The 23,722-nt window shown below is 36.2% G+C and overlaps 1 protein-coding gene across 2 annotated transcripts; it reads right to left on the reverse strand.

Annotated features, from left to right (window-relative positions):
- Positions 1 to 1,765: 1,765 nt before the first annotated feature.
- LOC113099660 (nesprin-3-like) lies at positions 1,766 to 23,301 on the reverse strand. 2 transcript variants are annotated; one of them, XM_026264553.1, is made up of 18 exons: positions 23,179 to 23,301; positions 20,837 to 20,995; positions 20,516 to 20,688; positions 19,712 to 20,021; positions 18,736 to 18,891; positions 17,901 to 18,245; positions 16,764 to 16,900; positions 16,221 to 16,395; positions 14,948 to 15,130; positions 14,083 to 14,226; positions 13,614 to 13,748; positions 12,334 to 12,495; positions 11,600 to 11,772; positions 10,668 to 11,163; positions 9,323 to 9,481; positions 7,904 to 8,077; positions 7,603 to 7,644; positions 1,766 to 4,642 (listed from the first exon to the last, which is right to left on the reverse strand). In XM_026264553.1, the coding sequence occupies exons 2-18, from the start codon at positions 20,978 to 20,980 to the stop codon at positions 4,451 to 4,453; spliced, it is 3,300 nt and encodes a 1,099-aa protein (XP_026120338.1). In that variant the 5' UTR covers positions 20,981 to 20,995; positions 23,179 to 23,301; the 3' UTR covers positions 1,766 to 4,450. The 2 variants fall into 2 exon arrangements, with proteins under 2 accessions (XP_026120338.1, XP_026120337.1); XM_026264552.1 differs by lacking the exon at positions 23,179 to 23,301 and adding an exon at positions 22,000 to 22,243.
- Between the last annotated feature and the right edge of the window lie 421 nt (positions 23,302 to 23,722).

The raw sequence follows: 23,722 nt of genomic DNA on the forward strand, positions 1-23,722 counted from the left end.
AAAGAGCTGTCAATTTGCATTTACAAGACATTCCCAGCGGAAAGCACCTCTGACATGGGAACCTTGGCTGCCATGGCAACATGCCACAAAATTAAATATTTACGGCAGTGCTTCTGTCCAGCCAGTGTAATAAAATAGATTTCTTCAGCCGCAGTTTGAACAGACCAGGTGCACAATGACATTAAGCCATTTGTTATGCTTGCTGATTAATTAACAATGACAGGGCTATGAAAAGTCGCCCAGTTTGCTCAAGTGATATAGCTTCTTGACTTTTATAGTCTCAAACTTTCCTTAATATGTCACACAAGGTTAAAAATGTCCAGACATTATTAAACCAACAAGAAAACTGCAGTCTTTAGCAATGTGAGTCATGTCCGGCACATTAGCAACAGCAGTTTATCATGTGACCAGGAGCTCTTGGTGTGTTTTTCATATCCTACTTAAGCCAACAAATGTGTAACTTGTACTCAAGTCAAAAGTTAAGTGGCTAAATGTGATTATGCCACATGACAGAGCACATCCGGACAGTGTGACAACAGCTTCATCTCAGAAATGTCTTCTGCCAAGATAATTCTATTACCATGAAGTGAGGATTTCCGTTTACGTCACACAAGGTTGATGTGGTTCATCTTTCTTTATTCAGCGAACATGGTCAATATGTGTGAATTTTTTATTGGTTTTTGTTTAATGTGTCAGAGTGTGTGTGAATTTAACAGGTGAATAGCTGGAGAAACACAGTCACCCTCCAATGAAATCAAAGTGGGTAAATTATCACTGTATTATTCAAAGCACTTTACTTTCACCTGAATGGCTAATGCACATCATGCCGCGATCTGGATCCCTCCTTGAGAGTTTCTAAGCATCAGCAAACAAACATGATTTGGATTCCATTGAAATGACAAACAGCATTTCCACACCAGAGAAATATCTGCCCATTGCTGAGAAGGAAGGAAACGGCAGTGAATTCTGCTGCTGGGCATGTGGGTGAGCGTAAACGACAGATCCAACTCTTTCCCACTCGCATTTGAATAAATTAGGCCATGCAAGTATGCTTTACCATTAGGGTCATATACCATCATATCTTTATACCAAATGGGCGTGAGTTCAGATACACACCTCGAAGACAAACTCAACCACCTGACTACACAGTGACTATGTCAATAAACACACACAGATATAACCAATGTTTAACCAAAACATATCTGTGCAGTCTGATAGGGACTCAAATAGCTGTTCATACAGTGATCTGCAGGATCCTTCCATTACATCTAGTTTAGCTGGTGACCTCAATGAAATGAAAAATGAATTGGAAGTGACAGAGTACCACATGCACTGTTGCGAAGGCAACCAAGAAATGACACATATATGCAAATCAACACCCAAATGCTTATTTCCTTAACCATAGCTAGTCTGGTCGTCAAATGTAAACTGATGAAATGTAAAACCTTCCTCCTTTCCAACTATCCAAAGATAATGAATTCATTAGTAAAGTAACCTCAGGTTGACCTTATGACCTCTATTGATCTGGAAGACCTAGCTATGCTCCATTGCGTGATGTTTTCTCTCATCTGCACGCTGGTTTTGTGTTACGTTATCACTGCACACATCTCGTCAGACCAGTTCAGCTTTGGTTTACTGCAGATAAACAGATACGTTTCCTGCTAAAAGAGGATCATTGGCTTTCAGAATGGGAATCTTGATTTTGAGTCACACATTTATCTATTCAATCTCAAGTCCATAGCAACAAAAGACACACAAACAGAACTGAAAACACACACTGCATGTTTATTGCCTGGAGTAAAATACAAAAATACTGGTTATATGCTTCATACCGTTTTGATATTGATCAGTTTAAACATACATCATAAGAGCTTCATCCAAAATATGGCAATACATGTTAACCTTATTTTAATACATTGTCTTAGAACCCTTCATGCAAGTCGTTATAATATTCTATATGCTTTCATTTGATTTTGTTAGCTGTCTTTGAAAATTATTTCCAGTAATAATCAATGAGAAAACTCTCCCATGCACACAGTGCTGTAAACTAGCTATATTAGCATACATTATATGGTGATCTTGTAACAGCTGAACCGTTTAACAGAACCATTTGCAGCCTAATGGAACATACAGTATTACTGATGAAACAAGTATAGATCATTAAAGAGTTTGCATTGACATAAATAGAGATTAAAGGAATACTTCACATAAAAATACAAATTCGCTGAAAATGTCCCTAAGGCCATCCAAAGATGTAGACAAGTTTATTTCTTCATCAAAACCAATTTAGAAATTTAGCATTAAATCACTTGCTCACCAACAGATCCTACGCAGTGAATGGGTGCCGTCAGAACGAGAGTCCAAACAGATGAAAAAACATCACGATAATCCACAAGTAATCTGGTCCATCAGTTAATGTTTTGTGAAGCAAAAATGTTTTTGTAAGAAACAAATCCCAAGACATTAATGGATGGACTGGAGTAATGTTTATTACTTGTGGATTATTGTGATGTTTCTTATCAGCTGTTTGGACTTTCATTCTGACGGCACCCATTCACTGCATAGGATCCACTGATGAGCAGGTCATGTAATTGCTAAATTTCTCCAAATCTGTTCCATTGTAGAAACAAACTCATCAACATGTTGAATGGTCTGATGATAAATAGTCATTTTTGGGGGACTATTCCTTTAAATACAAAAAAATAAAGCAGTGCAATAAACTGAAATGCCAAGCTACAACCTTACAGTTTCTTTTAGAAAATGCAGCATATTTTTTGTAAAGTCTCTTTCTGACCATGCACTATTAGTAACAGATTTAACATTAGATAGTGCATCACATATGAATGGAAATTACAGTTTTAACATAGGAGAGATATGTAGAGATCTGAATACAATTTTAAAAGGGCATTTTGCTACAGGATAAAAGCGGTTCAGTGTGGTGTGCGTACAGTATGTGTAATACTACTCAAAGCTGTAAAGCCATGCTATTAGCCTCTAAATAACATATCTAATACTGCAAACATAAAGCTCAAAGATGCGTTCAAAGAGGATTTAAAATTTTGCCAGCTCTGAAAGACAGAGCATTTGTTGGAGAAGCCTTTGTTCTGGACAAAAAAAAAAAAAAAAAAAATCAAGGCATTCCTTCCATCATACCATGACCTTAAAAAAGCAGTCCTGAAAGAATAACTGAACTCAACCTCTGATGATTTTAGGCCCACAGAAATCCCAGCCCTCAGAGACACTGCTTGCTAAAAAAATTAAAAAAGATAAATAAAATGAAACCAGACTAAGAAGGTCAACGAGTTCCAACATTCTGTTCAAAAAAGGACATTCTCTCCTAACAGGGCTATTTTTACCCCATAATTTATGCCTGCAAAACATGCTTGTAATAACCCATAACAACAATCAGAGGCAAACCAATGCCAAAACTCAAGTTTTAAAGCTCAAAAATGTGATTCTGCAATCACGACTTCCAAAAATCCGTTGACAGAAACTGTCTATTCTATGAACGCATGTGCACAGCACCTTAGCTATGGAGTGAAACAGGAATGTCTGTGTTGATTTTGACCGTTTCCTCTTCAAAAATTCACCAATATATCAAGAACATTTCAAACTGAACTTAGTTTTTAAACTTTTCGATGATAGTCTTATCTATGACATCAGAATCAATACCCGCAACACAGTGATAAGTTATATCCTATTATCAAACACAGTTTAGTTTTCGAGTGGCCTGAGTAAAACAAATTAACGCAAATTAAAGATTTTAAACAAGTGGTAAGAATAAAAACATGCACAATTCTGTTTAAATATAAGACATACCACAGTATTATAATTATTTATATGAATAGCTCACCCAAAAATTTTAATTCTGTCATCAATCATGTCTTTAATCAAGATATTTTTATTGTTTTTATTCATAAAATGAATACCAGTGGTGTTCAAAACAACACTGGACCCCACTGACTTTCATTGTATAGACAAAACATTTTTTGTTACTTGAGGGTGAGTGAATGATGGCAGAACGTCTCTTTTGGGTGAACTATCCGTTTAAGCATTTAGTAACTAGCTACAAACAGAACGAACGTAAAAACATGAAGGATTTGCGATGGATCCTGAGTAGATGTCTTTAAGGGACTTTTGCTTTTTGAAAAAGCTGCATTGGTTTCTCCAAATGCCTGTAGAGAAATGAACAGCTTGAATCATGTCGAGCAGGTTGTGAGCGTCTTTGCCATCCACCCACTCAACTTACACTCTCTCTCTCTCACACACAAACAGAGCTTTCTGATCTGCTGGGTCCACCGGTGGGTGTACGGTGGAACAAGACCAGATGAGAACCAAGAATATAACGACATAAAACATTAACGGAACTGATAAAAAATAATAAGTATTTGTTAAATAAACAAGCGCAGATTGCAATTTTTTTTTAAAAGCTGCTTTTGATTGTTGACGCTTAAGTGGGCGGAGGTCCGTCGTAGCGGAGCATGATGTTGAAGGAGCGGGCAAAGTTGTTGGACAGTGAACAGCTGGTGCCCTCGTCCATCATGGGCAGCAGGAAGGCCAGCAGCAGCAGGGCCAACAACAGGAGCTGGAGAGGAAGAGCCACGCGACAGACACGGTACAGGAAGCTGAGACCACTCTTCCCCTGCAACACACAACCACAGATGCTGTCACATGTTGTATGGCTCCATTACAAAACCATGAGTTTCTACAGGAGCATTCACTCTGGAGGTCACCTAACAGCTGTGCTTTAGCACACTAACACTGCAGGTGTTTCTACTCAACTACAAGTGTCCAGCTGTTTAAGTCATGCAGGTGTCACTGCAGGCACTGCTCAACTCTGCTGCAGCAAACTGCTAAAACCAACCGAAATTTAATGATCACTGTCAGTGTGTATTACCCTTAATGCAACAACTTAAACTATAATAAAATAACACAAGTTATGGATATGAAACAAATAACTGATAAACAGCTTATAATTAGTTAAATCATAATTATTTTTAATTAAATCATTACTACACTAAAAAACAAAATCATAAATAAATATTACGTACATATTTTAAAACACTGACACATTGTGTGTGTGTGTGTGTGGCAAGCGCAAGGTTGGTGGTTCCATTCCCCGGGAACACATGATAAGTAAAAATTGATAGCCTGAATGCACTGTAAGTCGCTTTGGATAAAAGCGTCTGCTAAATGCATAAATGTAATTTTACATATATATATATATATATATATATATATATATATATAGACACACATACACACAAACACACATTAGTTGTTGTTGAAATAGTAACTTCATATATTAGGGGGTACGTGAAGAAAACATAAAAAAATTTACAAATTTACAAATATCATGTCAATGAGGTTCAACTGACAAAAATGTTTGTGAATCCCTGTTTCAATAGCACAAAAAATACAAATGTACAAATTCTGGATGAAACTGTAAAAAAAAAATTACTACATGGAAGAATTTTCTACAGATGCTTTTCAGTTATGAATAAAAGATCTTGCTATAATCAACTTTTTCCTTCAATTCCTTTCCTAAAAACCTGAGTGTGATTAGAAGGATTTTTGAAATGTTATTTTGAAAAGTCTTTGTGCCTAGTTTTGTCAAAGTTTCTTCAAGGAACGTCAGTTCACTTAGACATAATTTCCAATGCCTCCAAGCAGCTCTTTTGGGAAAGCAAGACCAACTCCTGTCCGATCTACTTGAATAGGGAAATCACTGCTGGTTGAACTTACATTTAAATATTAAATAATCTCAAATCAGCAATACAATCTAATCTGAACTGCCCATTAGTATTGCTTCTTATCCTCAAATAGAACTAAATGCATACCTTTCAATATGGCCCAACCAACACAGTGACTCTTATTTAGAAAGTGGGATTTATTTCAGAAAAAAAGGCATTGTCATTTATCACATTCATGGAAATATGAGTGAACCGTCATAAAGATGTATACCTGAAAAAATAAGGAAGTTTTCCAAGCTCCTCCAGAACTGTGGGAGTGAATATCCACCCACAGCTGCTCAACAACCGCCATCGCTCTGAGATAGCTGAACCTAATACAACCCTTTCTATTTAACTGTAGCAAAGCTGAGGATCATGGGAACTCTTTCTCTCTGCAGGGTGTTTGAAAGAGAGTGCAGCAGTACGAGAAAGTGAGGAGGAGGAAATGTGGGAGGATGAAAAGCCGAAATTTCTTTCCACGCTTTTTGTCAGCCTCTATTCAGGAGAATATAATTACATTGAAAAGTAATTACAGCGGCGATCAGGTCTGGTGTTATACATAGAACGATTCACTGTTCTTACAGATATACATAATCCAATCATATCATTCTGGTTTGATAATCATACAATAGGACAATTTACTTGATCACAACAAATAATTATAGATTCTCTGTGGACAGCCTGTAATTACGGTTACAAAAAGATTATCTCACTGACAACTAAGGAGTCATCTTCACAATTAGATGACTGCATTTGGTCAGTGACGGAGACAATCGAAGAGTCTGCAGACTCAGAGTGTATATATTTATACTTCATGATAATGACAGTTCACGAAGACAGCTGAGGATGACGGTTTCCACGACAGAGACAGACATGAGGCTCAGGTGAGCAACATCTATTTACTTATGGTGCACAAACGAGCACCTTTAAACATGTTTGCAATGGCAAAATACAGCCAAAAGAATGATATGTTCTGGAACAGCCAATTAATAATGACATACATTATACACCCACACACACACACACCCCAAGAATAAAAAATAAATACAATTAATTGTGCAGATTTGGCAGAACTAGCTCAATGAATAGCAATGATAATTGGATGGTAATGCTGCATGTGCAAAACAACATTTCTATCTCCATCCACTAATATCTGCTTATGTAAATAACGCAGGCAAACTCAGACCAGCCTTTAATATGCAGTCAGCAGGGCACCTGCATCTCTTCTCAAGAGACAGATGGCCAGAGAGTGAAGGAGTGAGAAGAGAGGTGTTAAAAAAGGTGTGAACACTGAGAAAATTGAGAAATTACTGAGAAAGTTTAACACACTCCCCAGAGAGACACAGTGGAGCAGCCCACGGAGCCAAAAAATAGCATTTGACTTTAGTAGCTAAGACAGTGCTTTGGTTCAGACTTTCAAAATGCTATTTATGAGCCTCTGTTTCAAAGCCCTCCTACTACGGTAATCCAGCCGAACAGTGTCTCAGTTCACTTGAGAGTGCTTTAAGTCAACATGAAACGGCATTCAAAAACCATTTTGCTTCCGTAAAGTGACATATTTCTGGGTAAAACCATATTTAACAAAAAAAAATTGTAGTATACGGTTGATTCAAACTTCTAAATGAGCACCTTCTTTTACAATTATTAATCTTATTCCTCTGCTACATCGCAGAAACAAACCCCACCAGCCTCAGTTGTGTGTCAATAAATAAACACTGTTTTCGATTCTGTTCTAGTCCTGAAAAGGGAATACTTTCATTTCAAAAAGACTTCAAACATTCTCCACTGTCAGATCAGAGAGATTTTGAAACCTGCTTTAAACACAAGCCCACTCACAGCATCAAGGCCCACTTTAAAAAATAAAACCTACCTTTCCAGATCGGACATGCTCCTGACCCTGTCCATGGATGCCCTTAAACAAACAGAAACATTTATTTAGTTAGTTCCATCCGGCTACAATCTGCTACCCTCTTCTGGTGGACACATGATACTGCATCAAAATCTGCACTGGAAATCATGTAGTAGATATGTAAATATATAAGTAATGTAAAAAAAATATATATAAAAATGTAATCTAAGACAATTTATTTATATGTTAATTGAATTAATAGATAAAGCTTTAAAATAAAGTCATAAAATAAAAATAATGATCACAGATCTCCTCTTTTTACCTTGTTTTTCAGCAGAGCTTTGAGGTCACCTGCCTCTTTAAGTTTGGACTTGTATAACATCCAGCGGTAACGCAGCTCTTCTAGTTCCACGTCCTCCTCTGCTGACTTACTCTGCCGGCTGACAATCAACTTCTGGAACTGACTCTGGCCCCAAGCTACATTGGCACGTAAACCCTTAAAAAATGTAAACACAATTACTATGAGAGATTTGTGTGGGTGTAGTAGAAATACTACTACACATAATAATCCCGTTATTTCGAATACAAAATTAACCTGTTGCTCAAAAATAAATTAATTAATAAATAAAAACAATTACAGACCAATCAGGTCTTAGAAATTTGATGTCCCCAATATGATCACACAAGCTTTTGCAGTTTTCTGATGAGAGTACAGTACCATTCAAAAGTTTGGGGTCCGATTTCTTTATTTTTAACGATTTTGAAAGAAGACTCATATGCTCATCAAGGCTGCTTCTAATTAATATAAAATGAAGTAAATACTGAAGAAACAGTTATAATTACAATTTAATTATACATTTTAAAATGTAATAAATATGTAATAAAGAATTCTAATATGCTAATTTGGTGCATTATTATAATTTGGTTTCTTCTTGTTATCAATGTTGAAAACTTTTTTTCAGTTGACTAATAAGCAAATCTCATTCAGACTCATCAGATTTGAATTACATTAAAGATAAATTCAATTTCCTTATAGGAAAAAAAGGCTGATAAAAAAAAAAAAATAGTCCACACAGGGATAAAATCCAGTAGATTTGTTTAACACTTTATGGCCACATAATACTGAAAATCTATAAACTGTTCCTATAAGAAGTTCTGTAAAAATGTGTTGATGGTAAAGGAAGCAGTTTCTGCTAACATGAAGTATTTGGTTTTAGTATTGAAGCATCTGCTCAGCTGTAGGGGATTTAAATAACTGAAGACAAGCTAAGTGTGGCTTTTTCTCCCCACAGAGCACAATACACAAACACTCAAGTAGCTTCATGGTATATTCAACAGGAAGACCACCTATGAATTGCTGTTCAAAAGCTTTCTCAAATCAGAGCTGTGGCTGTGAAAAAAAAGTGTCACTGTGACAGTGGCTGTCATCAGATATGACAGTTTTCAGGTAGTTGTGAAGTCTGAATTTTTCCAGGCCTCGGGTAAAACCTGTGCACAAGCCTTTCAAAGCTTCACAGAACTGCAACTACAATTACACTGATGCAAACATACACACGGCACACTACACAGACGTGTAGCTTACCATACTGAAAATGATCCAGCATGTTCTGTGTGACCAAAGTAAAATACCACACTGCGCTTTGTTGAATAAGATATCAAAGCTATCAAAGATTGATATTTTGGACTCCGCATGAAACTTTAATCAAAAAGCAAGCAAAAAAATGTAACAAACACCACCAACCTTGAGTGTATTCTGTCTTATCCTCAGTTCTTTAGCACTCAAGGATCTCTGGTAGTTTAGAATTCCTGTGAGTTTGTCATTTTCCTTGTGAAGCCACGCTTCAAACTCCCTCCTCTGGGCCTCCATATCAGCATGATGCTGGGGCCCCTGAGAGCCCATCTGCAGCAGAAATGAAAAGAGACATCCCTCTGTCACTTTATGATTATAGCATAGGTACTGCTTGCATAACAGTGGCTTTAGTGCTGGGAGATCTAGCGAAAAAATTATCTACTGTATTTTCCGGACTATAATTCACACTTTTTTTCATAGTTTGGCTGGTCCTGCGACTTATAGTCAGTTTGACTTATTTATCCAAATTAATTTGACATGAACCGAGAGAAATGAACCAATAGAAAACATTACCGTCTACAGCCGCGAGAGGGCGCTCTATGCTACTCACTGCTCCTGTAGTCTACACTGAAGACATAGAGCGCCCTCTCGCGGCTGGAGATGGTAATGTTTTCTCTTGGTTCTTGTTTCTAAATAAATGCAATTTATAGTCCAGTGTGACTTATATATGTTTTTTTTCCTCATCATGACGTATTTTTGGACTGATGCAACTTAAACTCAGGTGCGACTTATAGTCCGAAAAATACAGTATATATTTTCAAGTCTTTTGATGATATCACACATTTCTTTTTATGTACTTGCTCTGAAATAGCATCAGAGCATGACTCAACATGTTTAATCATGTAATGTAAAAAATCTAGTTTACAATGAGGACATTTTTCACTAAATGAATAAAAATGATTATTTTCATTTTATCTTCTGTCTAAAAGTGTGGGTTGGGAATGTTTTTTTTTTTTTTTTCTTACATTTAATTTTAGAAAGTGCTAAATAAAGTGACGTGACATACAGCCAAGTATGGTGACCCATACTCAGAATTCATGCTCTGCATTTAACCCATCCAAAGTGCACACACACACACACCATGAACACACACCCAGAGCAGTGGGCAGCCATTTATGCTGCGGCGCCCAGGGAGCAGATGGGGGTTCGGTGCCTTGCTCACAGGCACCTCAGTCATGGTATTGCCAGCCTGAGATTCGAACCCACAACCCTAGGGTTAGGAGTCAAACTCTCTAACCATTAGTCTATGACTTCCCCCAAAACTATAAAAACGTGCCAGATTGCAAAATATTATAAAGCTTAATGGTCAACCCCTGCTTCAAGTAAAAGCACTGGAATAATTACTACGTAAATTTTGTTACACTGCAAACAAATCACTGAAAAATGCATATTTTGATATAATACCCAGCCCTAATGGTGACTGTCAAAATAAGAATCACATTTTAATCATCCTAACCTCAATTTCATCAGGGTGGATGTGTGACGATCGCATCCTTTTCTGTGCATCAGAGTCAATCCCACTTGAAAAGCTGTATCTATCTTTCATATCCAGGTCTTCAATCCCAGAACCAGCTTTGTGTTGTTCAACCCACTCTCCAGTCCAACCACCACTTCCGATCATGTCACCTTCGTTCATCCCAGTCCGCTTCCTGTTCACCTTATGGTCACTTCCAGATATGACTGCATCCACCTCATCATCAATGGACTGGTCTTGGTAAGTCCACTCTCTCCAGTCCTCTGAACCTCCTGGTCTTGACTTGCCTTTAGGAAGCACAATTCGAATTCGATCCTGATTGGCTTCCATGTTTCTTTCATGTTCTGGGTGGCCTGTTGAATCTGATCCATGGTATGATCTCTGATGCTGGTCCGTTCCTTCTGCCCATCGGTCCAAGAACTCAGTTCTCTGTAATAGGTAATCTTGGTCGCCTGTGGCTGCATGTTCATTCAGAAGCCTGATAAATTGAGGTGAAAGTAATACATAGGTTGTCAAAAACTCAATTTATATGATAAATTCAGTAGTGACCAGATCAGTGATTAATCAGCCAATATTTGTCTATTAAGTATCTTACACAGAAAAATTACATGTATCACCTTTAAAATTCTTTGTTGGATAGCAAATGTTACATTCTGGATCTTTTTCTTCAACTTTTGACTAGTAAACATCATGCAAACACACCACTGATTCACAAAGCAATCAACAATAATTAGAATCAAGATGACCAGATGAACTGGGTGCAGTACTAACAGAATGTGAAATATGTCTTCTGTAATTCCTATGAGGTTTGCTCAACGGGCCTGACAAAATGTCATAATTATGCTCCTTGAGTCACAGTTTCTCCCTATTTAATACCATCAACACCCTGTATTACTGCAAGCATTACTTCTAACCTGTAAAGATTGAGACTAAGCGTGTGGAGGGACATCCAGGTCTCTCGGAGGCGTTTGAGGTCTTGCTGGATGTGAACTTTGCCATCATCTGAAGTTCTGGCCAGCACAGTCTGACCCTGAGCCTCTGTCTGATGAAGCTGAAGCTCCTTCACTGGAAATTCTCCTAGCGCCCTCTAAAGGACAACAACAATGATACAAGGTGCATCTAAAATACTACATGCACAAGCAAGCTTTTTCTGCTTTTGTGACATGACTTAAGTAGTAAAAGGAGTAATATATAACAACTCTCTGACTTGTTACATTTCTTTATACAATGGGTTAACGTGTAGTATTACCATTCTCAAAATGTACTATGGAATTCATGTTTTGTGCAGCATCAAACAACACCAATGATGAAAAATTATGAAAATTGACAATGCAAATATTTAATTATCAATTGTTTGGTCTGTGTTCTTATATTCAGAAATTAAAACAATTTGTATTACTTTTCTTGAGATTTTCATAATTTTCAGGACTGAAAATAGGACCAATTCTAATTGGCTGATTTTTCTTTCCAGGTTTTCCATAATAGTGTTTACTCTTCATCAACCATACATTTTTATTTAACCTTTATTTAACCAGCCAAATCAATTAAGAACAGGTTCCTATTTTAATTACAGCCTGCCATTTAAACATTTAGCATTTTAAAATTCATTTTTAACACTCCCTTGCACACAATGTTAAAAACAGTGTACCTCAGCCTCATGTTGGCGGTTATCGATGCTCCATTCTCCATCTGATCCACGAAACGACTCTAGCTTCTGTCTCATGATCATTAACCACTTCTCCATATTCAGAATATTGTCATGGAAAATCTCATGTTCTGCAATGTTCTCCTCACTTTCATTCACCTTTTTCTGGTACGAACAAGAACACATATAAACAAACACAGACATTATGAACCCTGAAACAGACGTGAGAAGGATTTGAATGCAATAAAAATCTGGTATCTTTTCAGAAAAAAATAAATAAAAATCTTCTGGCCACAAGTGTGCATTAAAACTGAAATAAGGAGGTTTGATCAAGGCCTTCATAGTCATCTTCTTCTTCATCATCATCATGATCAACACTCAGCAGGAGGTGTTGAAACCCACGGTGTGATCACAGCGGGTTCCACAGATCTTCAGGATTAAATCAGAATCACTTGTGAAGTTGGGAATTTTGAAGTGGCTAGTAAAAAGATATGTAGCCTCCCCTCATTATTTCAGAATTTCTTATTTATATCAATTAACGATAAAAATATTATGATTCTGAGGAATAGTTCAAATTAATAGAAAATTCATTTAATCTGAACATTTCCGAATTTGAACATTCAGAACATTTTTTGTATCATGGTCATGGATGCCTAGGTATGTCATGTTCAAAATATTTGTAAGGGCGATGCAGGAGCATTACACCCTTTGTTTATTCCACAACAAATCTTTGATTGTCCCACAGAATCTTTCATTACCATAAAAAATATATATATATTAAAAAAAAATCTACTTCCATTAAATGCTGCTCTTTTGAACATTCTATTCATCAAAGAATGCTGGAAAAAAATTATCATGGTTTACACAAAAATATCAAACAGTAAAAGCAGTTTTCTATTTTTTTTCTCTAATAATAATAAATGTCTCTTGAACGCCATATTAGCACATACAGAATTAGAAATATTTCTGAAGGATCAAGTAACACTGAAAACTAGTGTAATGATGCTGAAAATGTATAATAAATGGAATAAAATTACATTTTAAAATAATAAAAATATCTTATATCAATATCTTACACTACCACTGTTTTTATAGTATTTTTATTATATGTATTGTATTTTTGATCAAATAAATGAAGTTTAGAGAGCAAAAGAGACTTTTGAACAATATGAGGGGTTACAGATTGATGACAGATTTCTCATTTTTGGAAGAACTACAATTTGAATTCAATTTATAACCATAGATAAAGAAATTAGAAATATCTTGAGCAGAACAAATCTTACCCGAACCCCCTTATAAAGAACTTTCCAGTCTGCATACAGACGTTCAAATTTTGAACTGTTTACAGGGTTGGACGACACCAGCGTCTCAAGAGCTATGATCTGGGCGTCACAATCTTCCAAATCCTTTCTTATGACCTGCAGAGAGATGCACACTCATTTTACATTCAGTTTGCCTCTAGAGAGTCTTTCCTTCTCCCACCTGGACAAGCCACTCTGATCAATCAGCGCAAACACATTGAACTCAGCATGACATAACTCCTAGCTCCTTAAATTATTCACATGACTCTTTTAGTGTGTGCCTGAAAGACGATCTAATCAAAAGTCACTGTACATCTACAGCATACCACATGCAGAGATTAAAAGCAAAACAGCTGTAAAAAAAAAAAAAAAAACGAAAAAAGCTGTGTGCAAAGCATAACTTTTTTTAAGTCGGAAACAGCAATATGTTTCTGTTTTCTCTGCTGCTCACCCGGAGTTGGTCGGCCTGGGTCTTCTTGGCAAGAATGTCTGGTTGAAGTCCATCCGTCGTGATGAACCGCTCCTTTATGGAGGTTAGTTTTTTGTGTATGGAGTCGTAGGCATCTGAAAAGTCCTTCGTCTTTGATATTAAACCCTAAGGACATTCAAAGGATACCACATGGTTCGGGGTGTTTTAAATCAGGGATATAAGCAATACAAGAACACATTTATAACATGAGAATCTGAAAATAAAATAAAACATCAGTGGGCCATATAAGAATATGTTCATATCATGATAATCTGAAAATAAAACATAAAATAAAATAAGATTAAAAAAAAAAAAAAAAAAACACCATTGGGCAATTTAAGAATATATTTATATCATGATAATCTGAACATTAAGTAAAGAATAAAATACAATAATAAAATGAAAAATATATCAGTGGGTAATATGAAAACATTTATATCATAATCAGAAAAAAAATATTAGTGGGTGATACAATAATATATTTATATAAAGAAAAAAAGAAAGAAAGAAAAAACATTTAACAAATAAACTTTTTTATGACAAAGTGATATAGAAACTACTGAATAATATTTGAATGAAAAATGTTTTCTTAATTTAAAAAACATCTAAATGAGAGGTATGCCTACCAATAATTTACATTTAATGAAAATAAAGTATATATTTATTTTTGGGGAAAATACTTTTTTAACTGCCTGCATACATCTAGACGAATAAACAGGGCTTCTCTTCTTTTCAGCCTTCTTTTCTCTCACTTTTTTGTTTTGGCTAATGGTGGGGTAAAGAGCGTTCAGGTATTTACAGTCTGTACGTACAGCAGTAAAATTTTGAGCTGTGGCTGGCGGGGTACCTGCAGGCGGTTCTTGCGCTGTAGGAGCTGGCTGTGGAGTAACTCTCTCTTCCTCACATCCCCGCTGAGCTCTTCCAACAGATCGTCAGCTTTCTCTTGGCCAAAAACTGAGGTGAGCAGATCGCTCTTCACCTGGAGCGAACTCAAGCGCTCCTGGAGCTGCACGCTGTTTTTAAGTAACTTCTACAAAGTATAAAACAAAAGAAGAAAGAGCACACTCAATAACTTCAAAGGGAACGAAGCACTAGCACTGAATTATGCTGCCAAGATAAAGGAAAAAAAATCACTGCAAATGCTTAAATACAATATGATCATATCCACGACAGATCGTATCATAAACTTGATATATAATCTTTATTTTCTCAAAACAAAGTGTAAATCAGATGTCAAAACTACTGAACGGGAAAACATCACAACATTCAGAGTGAAAAAAGGCTGACCTTCAATACAACTCAAATCTCTGGGTCAAAAAAGACTCGAAATGAGAGATTCATACCACCGTATCACACAGTAATGTTATTTAGCTGGCTAACATAACATTTTTGGTCTAAATTGGAATAACTACTTGAGAACTGGGAAATTATCATTTAGACTGGGCTAAAAATTATAAACAGTTTTGCACTGTAAGCCATAATTTTTCATTAAGTTTGTTTATGAATTTATAACTATCACATTACATAAATACCGGTATATAGTTTCCAGCTATTACTGCAAATTAAAAAGTATAATAAATTATTTGTTAAATGTTTATTTATTTTTAATCAATTCATTACTTCCCTGACCACTAACAGATTTTTTTGGAGTCATGAAGTTAATATTTGCTCTGAATTATTTGATTCGCATTCAAGTCTAATCACAAATTGGTTATTTCAGCATGATTCATAATTCATAATTATTTACCAATACTTGTTTTAGATTTAGAAGTTTGTGTTTTGAAACATAAAAAAAAGTCTCTCATGTTCATCAAGGCTGCATTCATTTGATCAAAAATACAGTACATACAGTATATAAAGTATTATTACAATTTAAAATGAAAGTGTTCTATCTGAATATATTAAATAAATGTAATTTGTTCTTGTGATGGCAGTCATAACTCCAGTCTCCAGTGTCACATGATCCTTCAGAAATCATTCTAAGCAGATTTGGTGCCGAAAAAATTCATTATTTTCTGCTCAATATTTTTTTGGGGAAGAACCACACATTTTTACAGGATTCTTAGATGAAATAAAAAGCTTAGCATGTATTTGAAACATAAAAATGTAGAATAATTTACCTCTATATGCTGCACGAGCAGAGCAATTTGGGAGAAATCGGTCACCTCGGCAGAGGCCTCCAGGACCTGAGAAACCATCTGACTCCATTGGCTGAAGCCATACAGAGGATCCTGCAGTATCTGCCGGAGAGCCATCTCACTCTCAGAGGACAGCCTGAAAGATCTGCCTTTCACACTGCCACAGGAAACACAAAACATCTCTACTCCGTAGTCCTATACAGTGTGAGCTTACAGAGCTTTCAACAGATGGCTGCCACCAAACAACTGAATAAATAAATGCAGTAAACCCTGTGTGTAATGCACTAATTGTTTGAAGTGCTTACATTAGCACTCTTTTAGGGCTGGATACACATTGTTTACGGCTGACTAGACTTGTGTGACTGACATCACGTTGACAGTAACACAATGAGGACAGAAACCTACATGACGCGCCTCCAATTGTGTCTGCATGACAGAATGTTTACCAACGACATTATCAATAGCTAATGATTAATAAAATATCCATCAAAGTATTTCTCCTTGGCATGTGTGGTTGCTGCTCACCTCTGGTACTCTTTCACCACTGCTAGCATCTCATCAGACAGGCTTCTGGAGTCTTGCGGGAATCGGAATAGCTCTTTCAACTGGGATTTCAGCTGTTCCACCCTGGGCTCCTCTGCAGTGAGCTTGTTGCGCACTCCCTGAAACGTGGATGTAGAGAACTAATCAATGAAATGAGTACACACATAGTGTGTTTGAAGGCATCTCAATCAAGCAGGGCATAAACGCTGAATTTCTCCACATGGGGTAGAGAAGGCTTTCATTGATCTAAAAAAGATTTTCATCCTTGTTGGTTTCCCCCTCTGCTTGACCACAGCAAACTTGGTCTAATTGGTTACTTTGATGGATTGAAATAAACACACTTGTGTTTATATGTTCTGAAATGGCTTTTTTTTTTTTTTTACTAAATGAAAACAAGAACAAAACAGACATTTCACGAGTGCCATGTAATAATATAATGTATATAAAATGCATAAGATTTATTTTTGGTGTTTTGCCTTTATTATGACATGACAGTGGAGAACAGACGAGAAGCGAAGTGAAAGAGGGGACGGGATCGGGAAAGTCCTCAAGCCTGGATTCGAGCTGTAACACAGTGGCGTTATATGTCAGCACACTTGCCGAGTAGGCTATCGGCACGGACTCAAGTAGTAATTTTAAACAGCAATATTGTCAACAATTATCTAAAAAGCTATTTTTACCACATATGCCTATATTATACCATAATATTGGATTAACTGTACATACAACCTTTGATGCCATCTGATTTTAACATGATGTTTAAAATCAGACACTGCTAAAGCATCTCAACATCTAATAAGCCGAATTTACAGCGAAAATAGCTTATAATGAAGCCCTACACTAATAACGTCTACTGCAGTTAGTGAATAAGATTCAGGTAATTTGCACTGAAATACAGCAATACAAGGTGGTCCACACTACTACTCTTTCAAAAGCAACTTGTAGAATTAGTTTTACTATGTCTCACCCCACACAGGAATTTACCTAAGGCATTCTCTAAGTCACGGTTGGTATCATGTGCTGTCACAAAAATATGCTGAGTCTCCAGCTGTATCCTACAAGAAGACATAAGAAGGCTATTTGGGAGTGGTGAGAGAGAGAGATGAATAGAGTGCTAACCGTGTGCGTCTTCCATTGAGCTACCATATTTTCCTCAGTCCTCTCTCCATCTCTGCTTTCCAGATCACTGCTGAGGTTCTGGACCAAGGTTCGAAGCTGCTCCAGGTCTGCCCACAGCTCCTTACAACGGTTTGAATACTCGCTCTCAGAGTCCAATGAGCACTGGAGCTCTTCTTGATTCTCCAGCAGCGCTTGGCGTAAGCGCTGCCAGGCCTGCCTCAACTCCTCCATCTCTATTGTGATCTTCTCTGCACCTGCTGGAGACGTGTTGGCCTTCACAGCTTCAGACAGGTTTTCAATGTGCTGGAGAGTGAGCTCTTCTTTTGCTATACTAGCATTCAGTTCCTGACAGAAGTTGGATGGGTAGAAAACAATTAATTATTTATACTTCATTTCACAAATTCCTTTTTATTTATTTGCAACAAGGGCTTCTAAATGTTAAGAGAGGTGGAACGTGATACAATGGCCAAAAACATCGGCTTGTATAAGTACACAGACCAGTAATTAAGAATTACTGCACAAAGAATGCACAATGATTACTAAAACCTCATATACAATCAGTGCTGTATTTGTTAAATAAAGCTAAAACTAAATCTAATAAATATCCATCATGTTTCCTTAATGTACTAGATTTCACATATTACTAGTCATAGTAATCAGATTTTTCATAAGACCCTTTAATACCTGAAGACCCTGAAGTGAAAACGAGGACAGAAATTAGCAAGTATTCCGCTAAACTGGAATGACTTCTCCATAGTTTGACTTCCAAAACAGGAATGATTTTCCCAGTTGACCGTTCTGACCTCCCCTCCCCCAAATAAGTAGGTCACTGTACCTGCAGGGCTTTCAGCCTATTTTGTGTCGTATCCTCCATGTCGCTGAAACGACTGACTTCTTCTGTTTTAGACATCAGCCAGCTTTGAAATTTATCAACGCAACTTTGGTACTGCTGGTGCTCCTCTGCTATTTTCTGTGCCAATGTTAATCTTTCCTGCATGCATTTATTAAAAAAGAAAAAGAAAAGAAAAAGAAAGTAAGAAAATAAATAAATAAAACAAAAATCACTATTTCTGACATTATAACACTAGTTTCCATTTGATGATCTTTATTAATTATGCAGGTAACAGCAATACACGAATGATGCGTTAAGAATTATAATACACTGTAGGTTAAATAATAAATGATACACTACCATCCAAAATTAAAAAATATATTATTAAGCAAGCATGCATTAAATTGTTTACATTGTAAACATTTCTATTTCAAATAAAAGATTTATATTTCAAATAAATTTTGTTTAGTATTAAAAATGGAAATGGTTATTTTAAATTGTAATATTTTTGTTTTAATGTATTTTTGATCAAATAAATTCATAAAAGGCTTTCAAAAAAACGATAAAACATTTTTACCTGCCCCTGTTTGAAAGGTAGAGTAATTTTCATTAATATCTAGAGTCCCCTAATAATTAATTTTTTCATAATAACTATAAAATTGTAACAAGCTACAACCTGTCAGTGACAGCAATGGAAAACTGAAAAACAATGCTAACTTATTGAGACTAGACATTCTGAATTTGAGTGAGTGCAAAATAATTTGATGAAAGAAGATTTAACTTATTTAACAATGCTGAACAACCTTATAAAACATTAACAATACAGCTTCAAAAGGTTTCCAATCCTTTAATTTCAGCATTTTAATGTAGAACAAAGTCTTTACCTTCAAAACTCGAAAACATTCTGAAATGAGTCACCACACAAATTCATTCAGGCTGTTCGGTTGTCAGTGATAATAAAAGAAAACTCAAGGTTTACCTGTGCTCGGTCTCGAATGTGGTCAAAGGCGTCTTGAAGACCCTGCTGAGCCTTCTCATCTACGCTAGGGTCTTCAGTGCGGTTGAAGAGGTTTGCAGCCTCATCCAGAAGCCTCTCCAGAAACTGAGCCTGGCCTTGAATGTCACTGTGAAGGACCCGCAGATGATCCACCTGCCACAGCTTCTCTTGGAGACCCAGCTGCATCTCAAGCAGAGGCTCCAGAGACCTGCGCGTCTTCTCCAGCCACATCCCAAACTCCTCATAGGCCTTCAGGTATTCACTCCAGTGCAGCCACACCCACTCGATACGACTGTCAGAGGGGTACAAAAATAATCAAATTAATAAAAATAAAAAAAATTTGGATATAAGGATACACAGCATTTCCCATTGTTCTATATATAATTAAAAGGTATAAATCATTTTCATATATATATTATATTCTAAAGGTGCTGTTGACATGAAATGTCAGTAACAACCCAAATAACCCACATATAATGAAACAATACAAATTAATTCAGATTTGTTACGGACTTCTGGTGAAAATGTTATGTCAACAGCACCTTTAGAAATATATTTACAGAAAAACATGTGTTAAATACATATTTTACCTACTGTGTGTGTGTGTGTGTGTGTGTGTGTGTGTGTGTGTGTGTGTGTGTGTGTGTATATATATATATATATATATATATATATATATATATATATATATAGAAATAAATGTATAAATTACCTATTTGTATTACACAGATTTTATTTTATAGATAGATTTTATACATATGATCTACTTATGGACAAAGCCTGTACCTGTGACAATGAATGATGTAGGTTGACGTCTCCTCCCAGAGTGCTTTTATTTCTTTGAGTTTCGAAAGAGTCTGATTCTTCATCTCTTCATCTCCATTTCGAAGCAGAGCTTCAGAAGCCACCAGCACCCTGTCCATCTTTACATGGCCTTCAGGCTCTGAGTTATGAATTTTCTTTACAACAAATGGAAATTTTTTAATTGACGAGTCTGCATATTTCTTAGGAAACTTTCTCAAAAGCTTTTGATAAATTAAAATGAGAAACTGAGATGGCTCTATTTCAATCAGACCATAACCCTCAATAGGCCAAGGAAGGTCTCACCTCTGTTTCTCGAAGCCTGACCTCCAGCGCTGATCTGGGTCCTTGGGTGTTATCGTTTTGCTTAAGCCTCTCCTGGACGGCCTGCATCCAGGAAAGGGCTTCTGCCAAACTTTCCCTGAACTCATGCTGCTCTTGCTGGGTCATTAGGTTAGGGCTGACCTAATGCAAAAACACATTTTCTAAATTCCAAAACAGCAGTGAAATTCATTTCCAAATTCTAAAACAGCACACATTCATTTTAATGACTTAAAGCAGATTATTTTATCTAAAGTGTCTCTGGAGACCAACTGGCAAATCCAAAGGCAGGTCTGTTCACTGGTAACACCCCTGAGCAGCTATTTACAGTCAAACAAGAGCAGCTCTATTTACTTAAAAACACTGAAATCTGGTCAAAATTATGTGTCTATAACATTTAAAATTTGGAATATAGTTTGAATAACAATGGTATCATAAATGGTGTTTGTTTAGCTCTAATAGACCAGCTAATGCACATTCTGGAGAAAACAAACAGGCAATTGCCTCTTTGAACTAAAAGGGGGGACTTTCCATTCTTTCAGCTGCTATTCTGAGCACTGTTATTCCCCCAACAAAAAGCGATAATTAGCTTTACAATTTCTCCTATTTATATATACTACCATTTTAAAAGTTTGGCATCTGTAAGACTTTTTAAGGAAATAAATACTTTTATTATACTCTTTAAAGTAACATTTATAATCTCAAAAAAGATTTTGGTTCCAAATAAATGCTTTTCTTTTTAACTTTCTATCAAATACTCAGAAAATAATGATCACAGTTTTCTAAAAATATTAAGTAGCACATCAACATTGATGATAATTTATAAAGCACTAAATCAGCATACTGATTTCTGAATAATCATGTTACATTGAACTGGAAATATACATTAAATACATTAAAATAGTTACTTAATTTTTAAGCAGCCTTGGTTAGAATAATAGAATAAAAAAATCGTATCCCAAACATTTGAATGGTAGTATATATATATATATATATATATATATAATACATAAATACTGTATCTCCACTCCTTAAAAATGTCTCTAATAGGCAATGCCAAGTCATAGGTTTGATTTCAAGAAGACACATATACTAAAATATGTATACCCCTCCGCAAAAGCAGCAGAATGAACATGACAGGATCTTACCGTGTTGGAAGGAAGTCCCATATAAATATAAAAACTCTAGACACATTTATAGTAGTAACAACAAACTGTAGTAATTACGTGACTTTGGCGGGCTTGCTGTGCTCACAAATGGTGACTGTTAATGAAACATCCCTGGCAGCTGGTTTGAACTAAAAACCTTTTGGTTACCAGCCAATATTAGTAACCACCGAACCACCACACCCTACCCTGCAGCACAATGTTCCTGCCAAACCCTAAACACTGGCAATGCTGCTGCATAACTTTTCTTAGGGGGCACGAAACAATTCCTTGTGGCTACATATGTTCTTTCAAAACAAGAGACTGAATAAAAAGCAAAGCCAAATGTGGCCTTTTTTTCTTCTTTACAGAGGGCGCCCCTAAAAAGGGATTATAAGCCACTTTCCTGTATGAGTCATATCTCCCACAGCATTCCCTTCTCTGGCATTCCTATAACCCTTTTCATATGAAAATACACAAACAATACATCTCAAAAAACACTGTAATCCCTACTGCCATTGATTTGGCCTTGAAAGTTATGCAGTAGGCACATGAACAAAACATACATTAAAACTTTTAGATTACTTAGTACATTTTATTATATTTTTTTATGTATAATTATGTGTGTATACACTCTGAATATAGATTATTATGATTAAATCAAGTGATTCACAATATACATTACAGTCCGAAGAAAATATAACGTTAAAGCTTAAATTGCATGTTATATTAGATTGCAAGATACAAATGCTCCTCAAATTAAATCACCTCTTATCTGTCCAGTTTAACGCTGTTATAAACCAAGTCATAAACCAAAACAACCCCACGCCCTCCTTTACACGATTATACGCGGATTTGCATACATGGAGCAGTTGAAGGTCTGTTCTCTGGCGTAATCTATATACGTTAGCACATAAATGCAACCTTAAAGACACATATAATTTAGTGTAACAACAAAATATAGAGGATTACTGCCTCGAATGAAGCATGCGGACACAGTTAAGTGCATTAAAACCCAGCGTTTTGCACTTTATAAGCTGTCAACTTTGTGTTCAGAAAGTAACAGAACAGCTAAGCAGCCACATAGAAATGACTGTGTGTACAGATCTCAAACAAACAATAAAGTGGTCGTACTTACGGATATATGTGCATCTGATTCGACTATTTTTGATAAGAAATTACCTTAAGTTGCTCCTCGAGCTACAAAGTTGCAGTAATCCGTCAGGAAGTCAATGCAGGCCTGGCAGTTGCTTGGGCTGGTCGAGGATATTATCAGGCAAGAGCAGCACATCCGCCGAGTAACCGATGAACGCACATGACAGCGCGCGGGCGGCGCGCCAGAATCATTCAAAAATAGCGCGGGCTTTACTAACCGTTATGCCAGGCGAGAAAAACGGTAAATAAATTGATACATATAAATGTGATAAAAACTAGTCAAATAATGAATTACTACATAAATATCACCCCTCACCATTAAACCTCGCTCAGTAATGGGAGAAAAATGGCATAGAAGTTTGGGTATCAAGGGATAATTTTTTATTTGCTTTTATTAAAGGGAAGTTTAGCACACCTAATGTGTTTTCCCCAGCATATTACTCAGACACAAAAATAATGAATCAAATATTTATTATAAAGATGACATATCTAGTATTAACTCAATTAATGAATTATGGTTCCAAGCCCTCTGAACTAACAACTATTAAAAAGAATGTCTGAGTATTGATAA

The sequence above is a fragment of the Carassius auratus genome, unplaced genomic scaffold (genome assembly GCF_003368295.1).
Source record: "Carassius auratus strain Wakin unplaced genomic scaffold, ASM336829v1 scaf_tig00216991, whole genome shotgun sequence".
Classification (NCBI taxonomy): domain Eukaryota; kingdom Metazoa; phylum Chordata; class Actinopteri; order Cypriniformes; family Cyprinidae; genus Carassius; species Carassius auratus.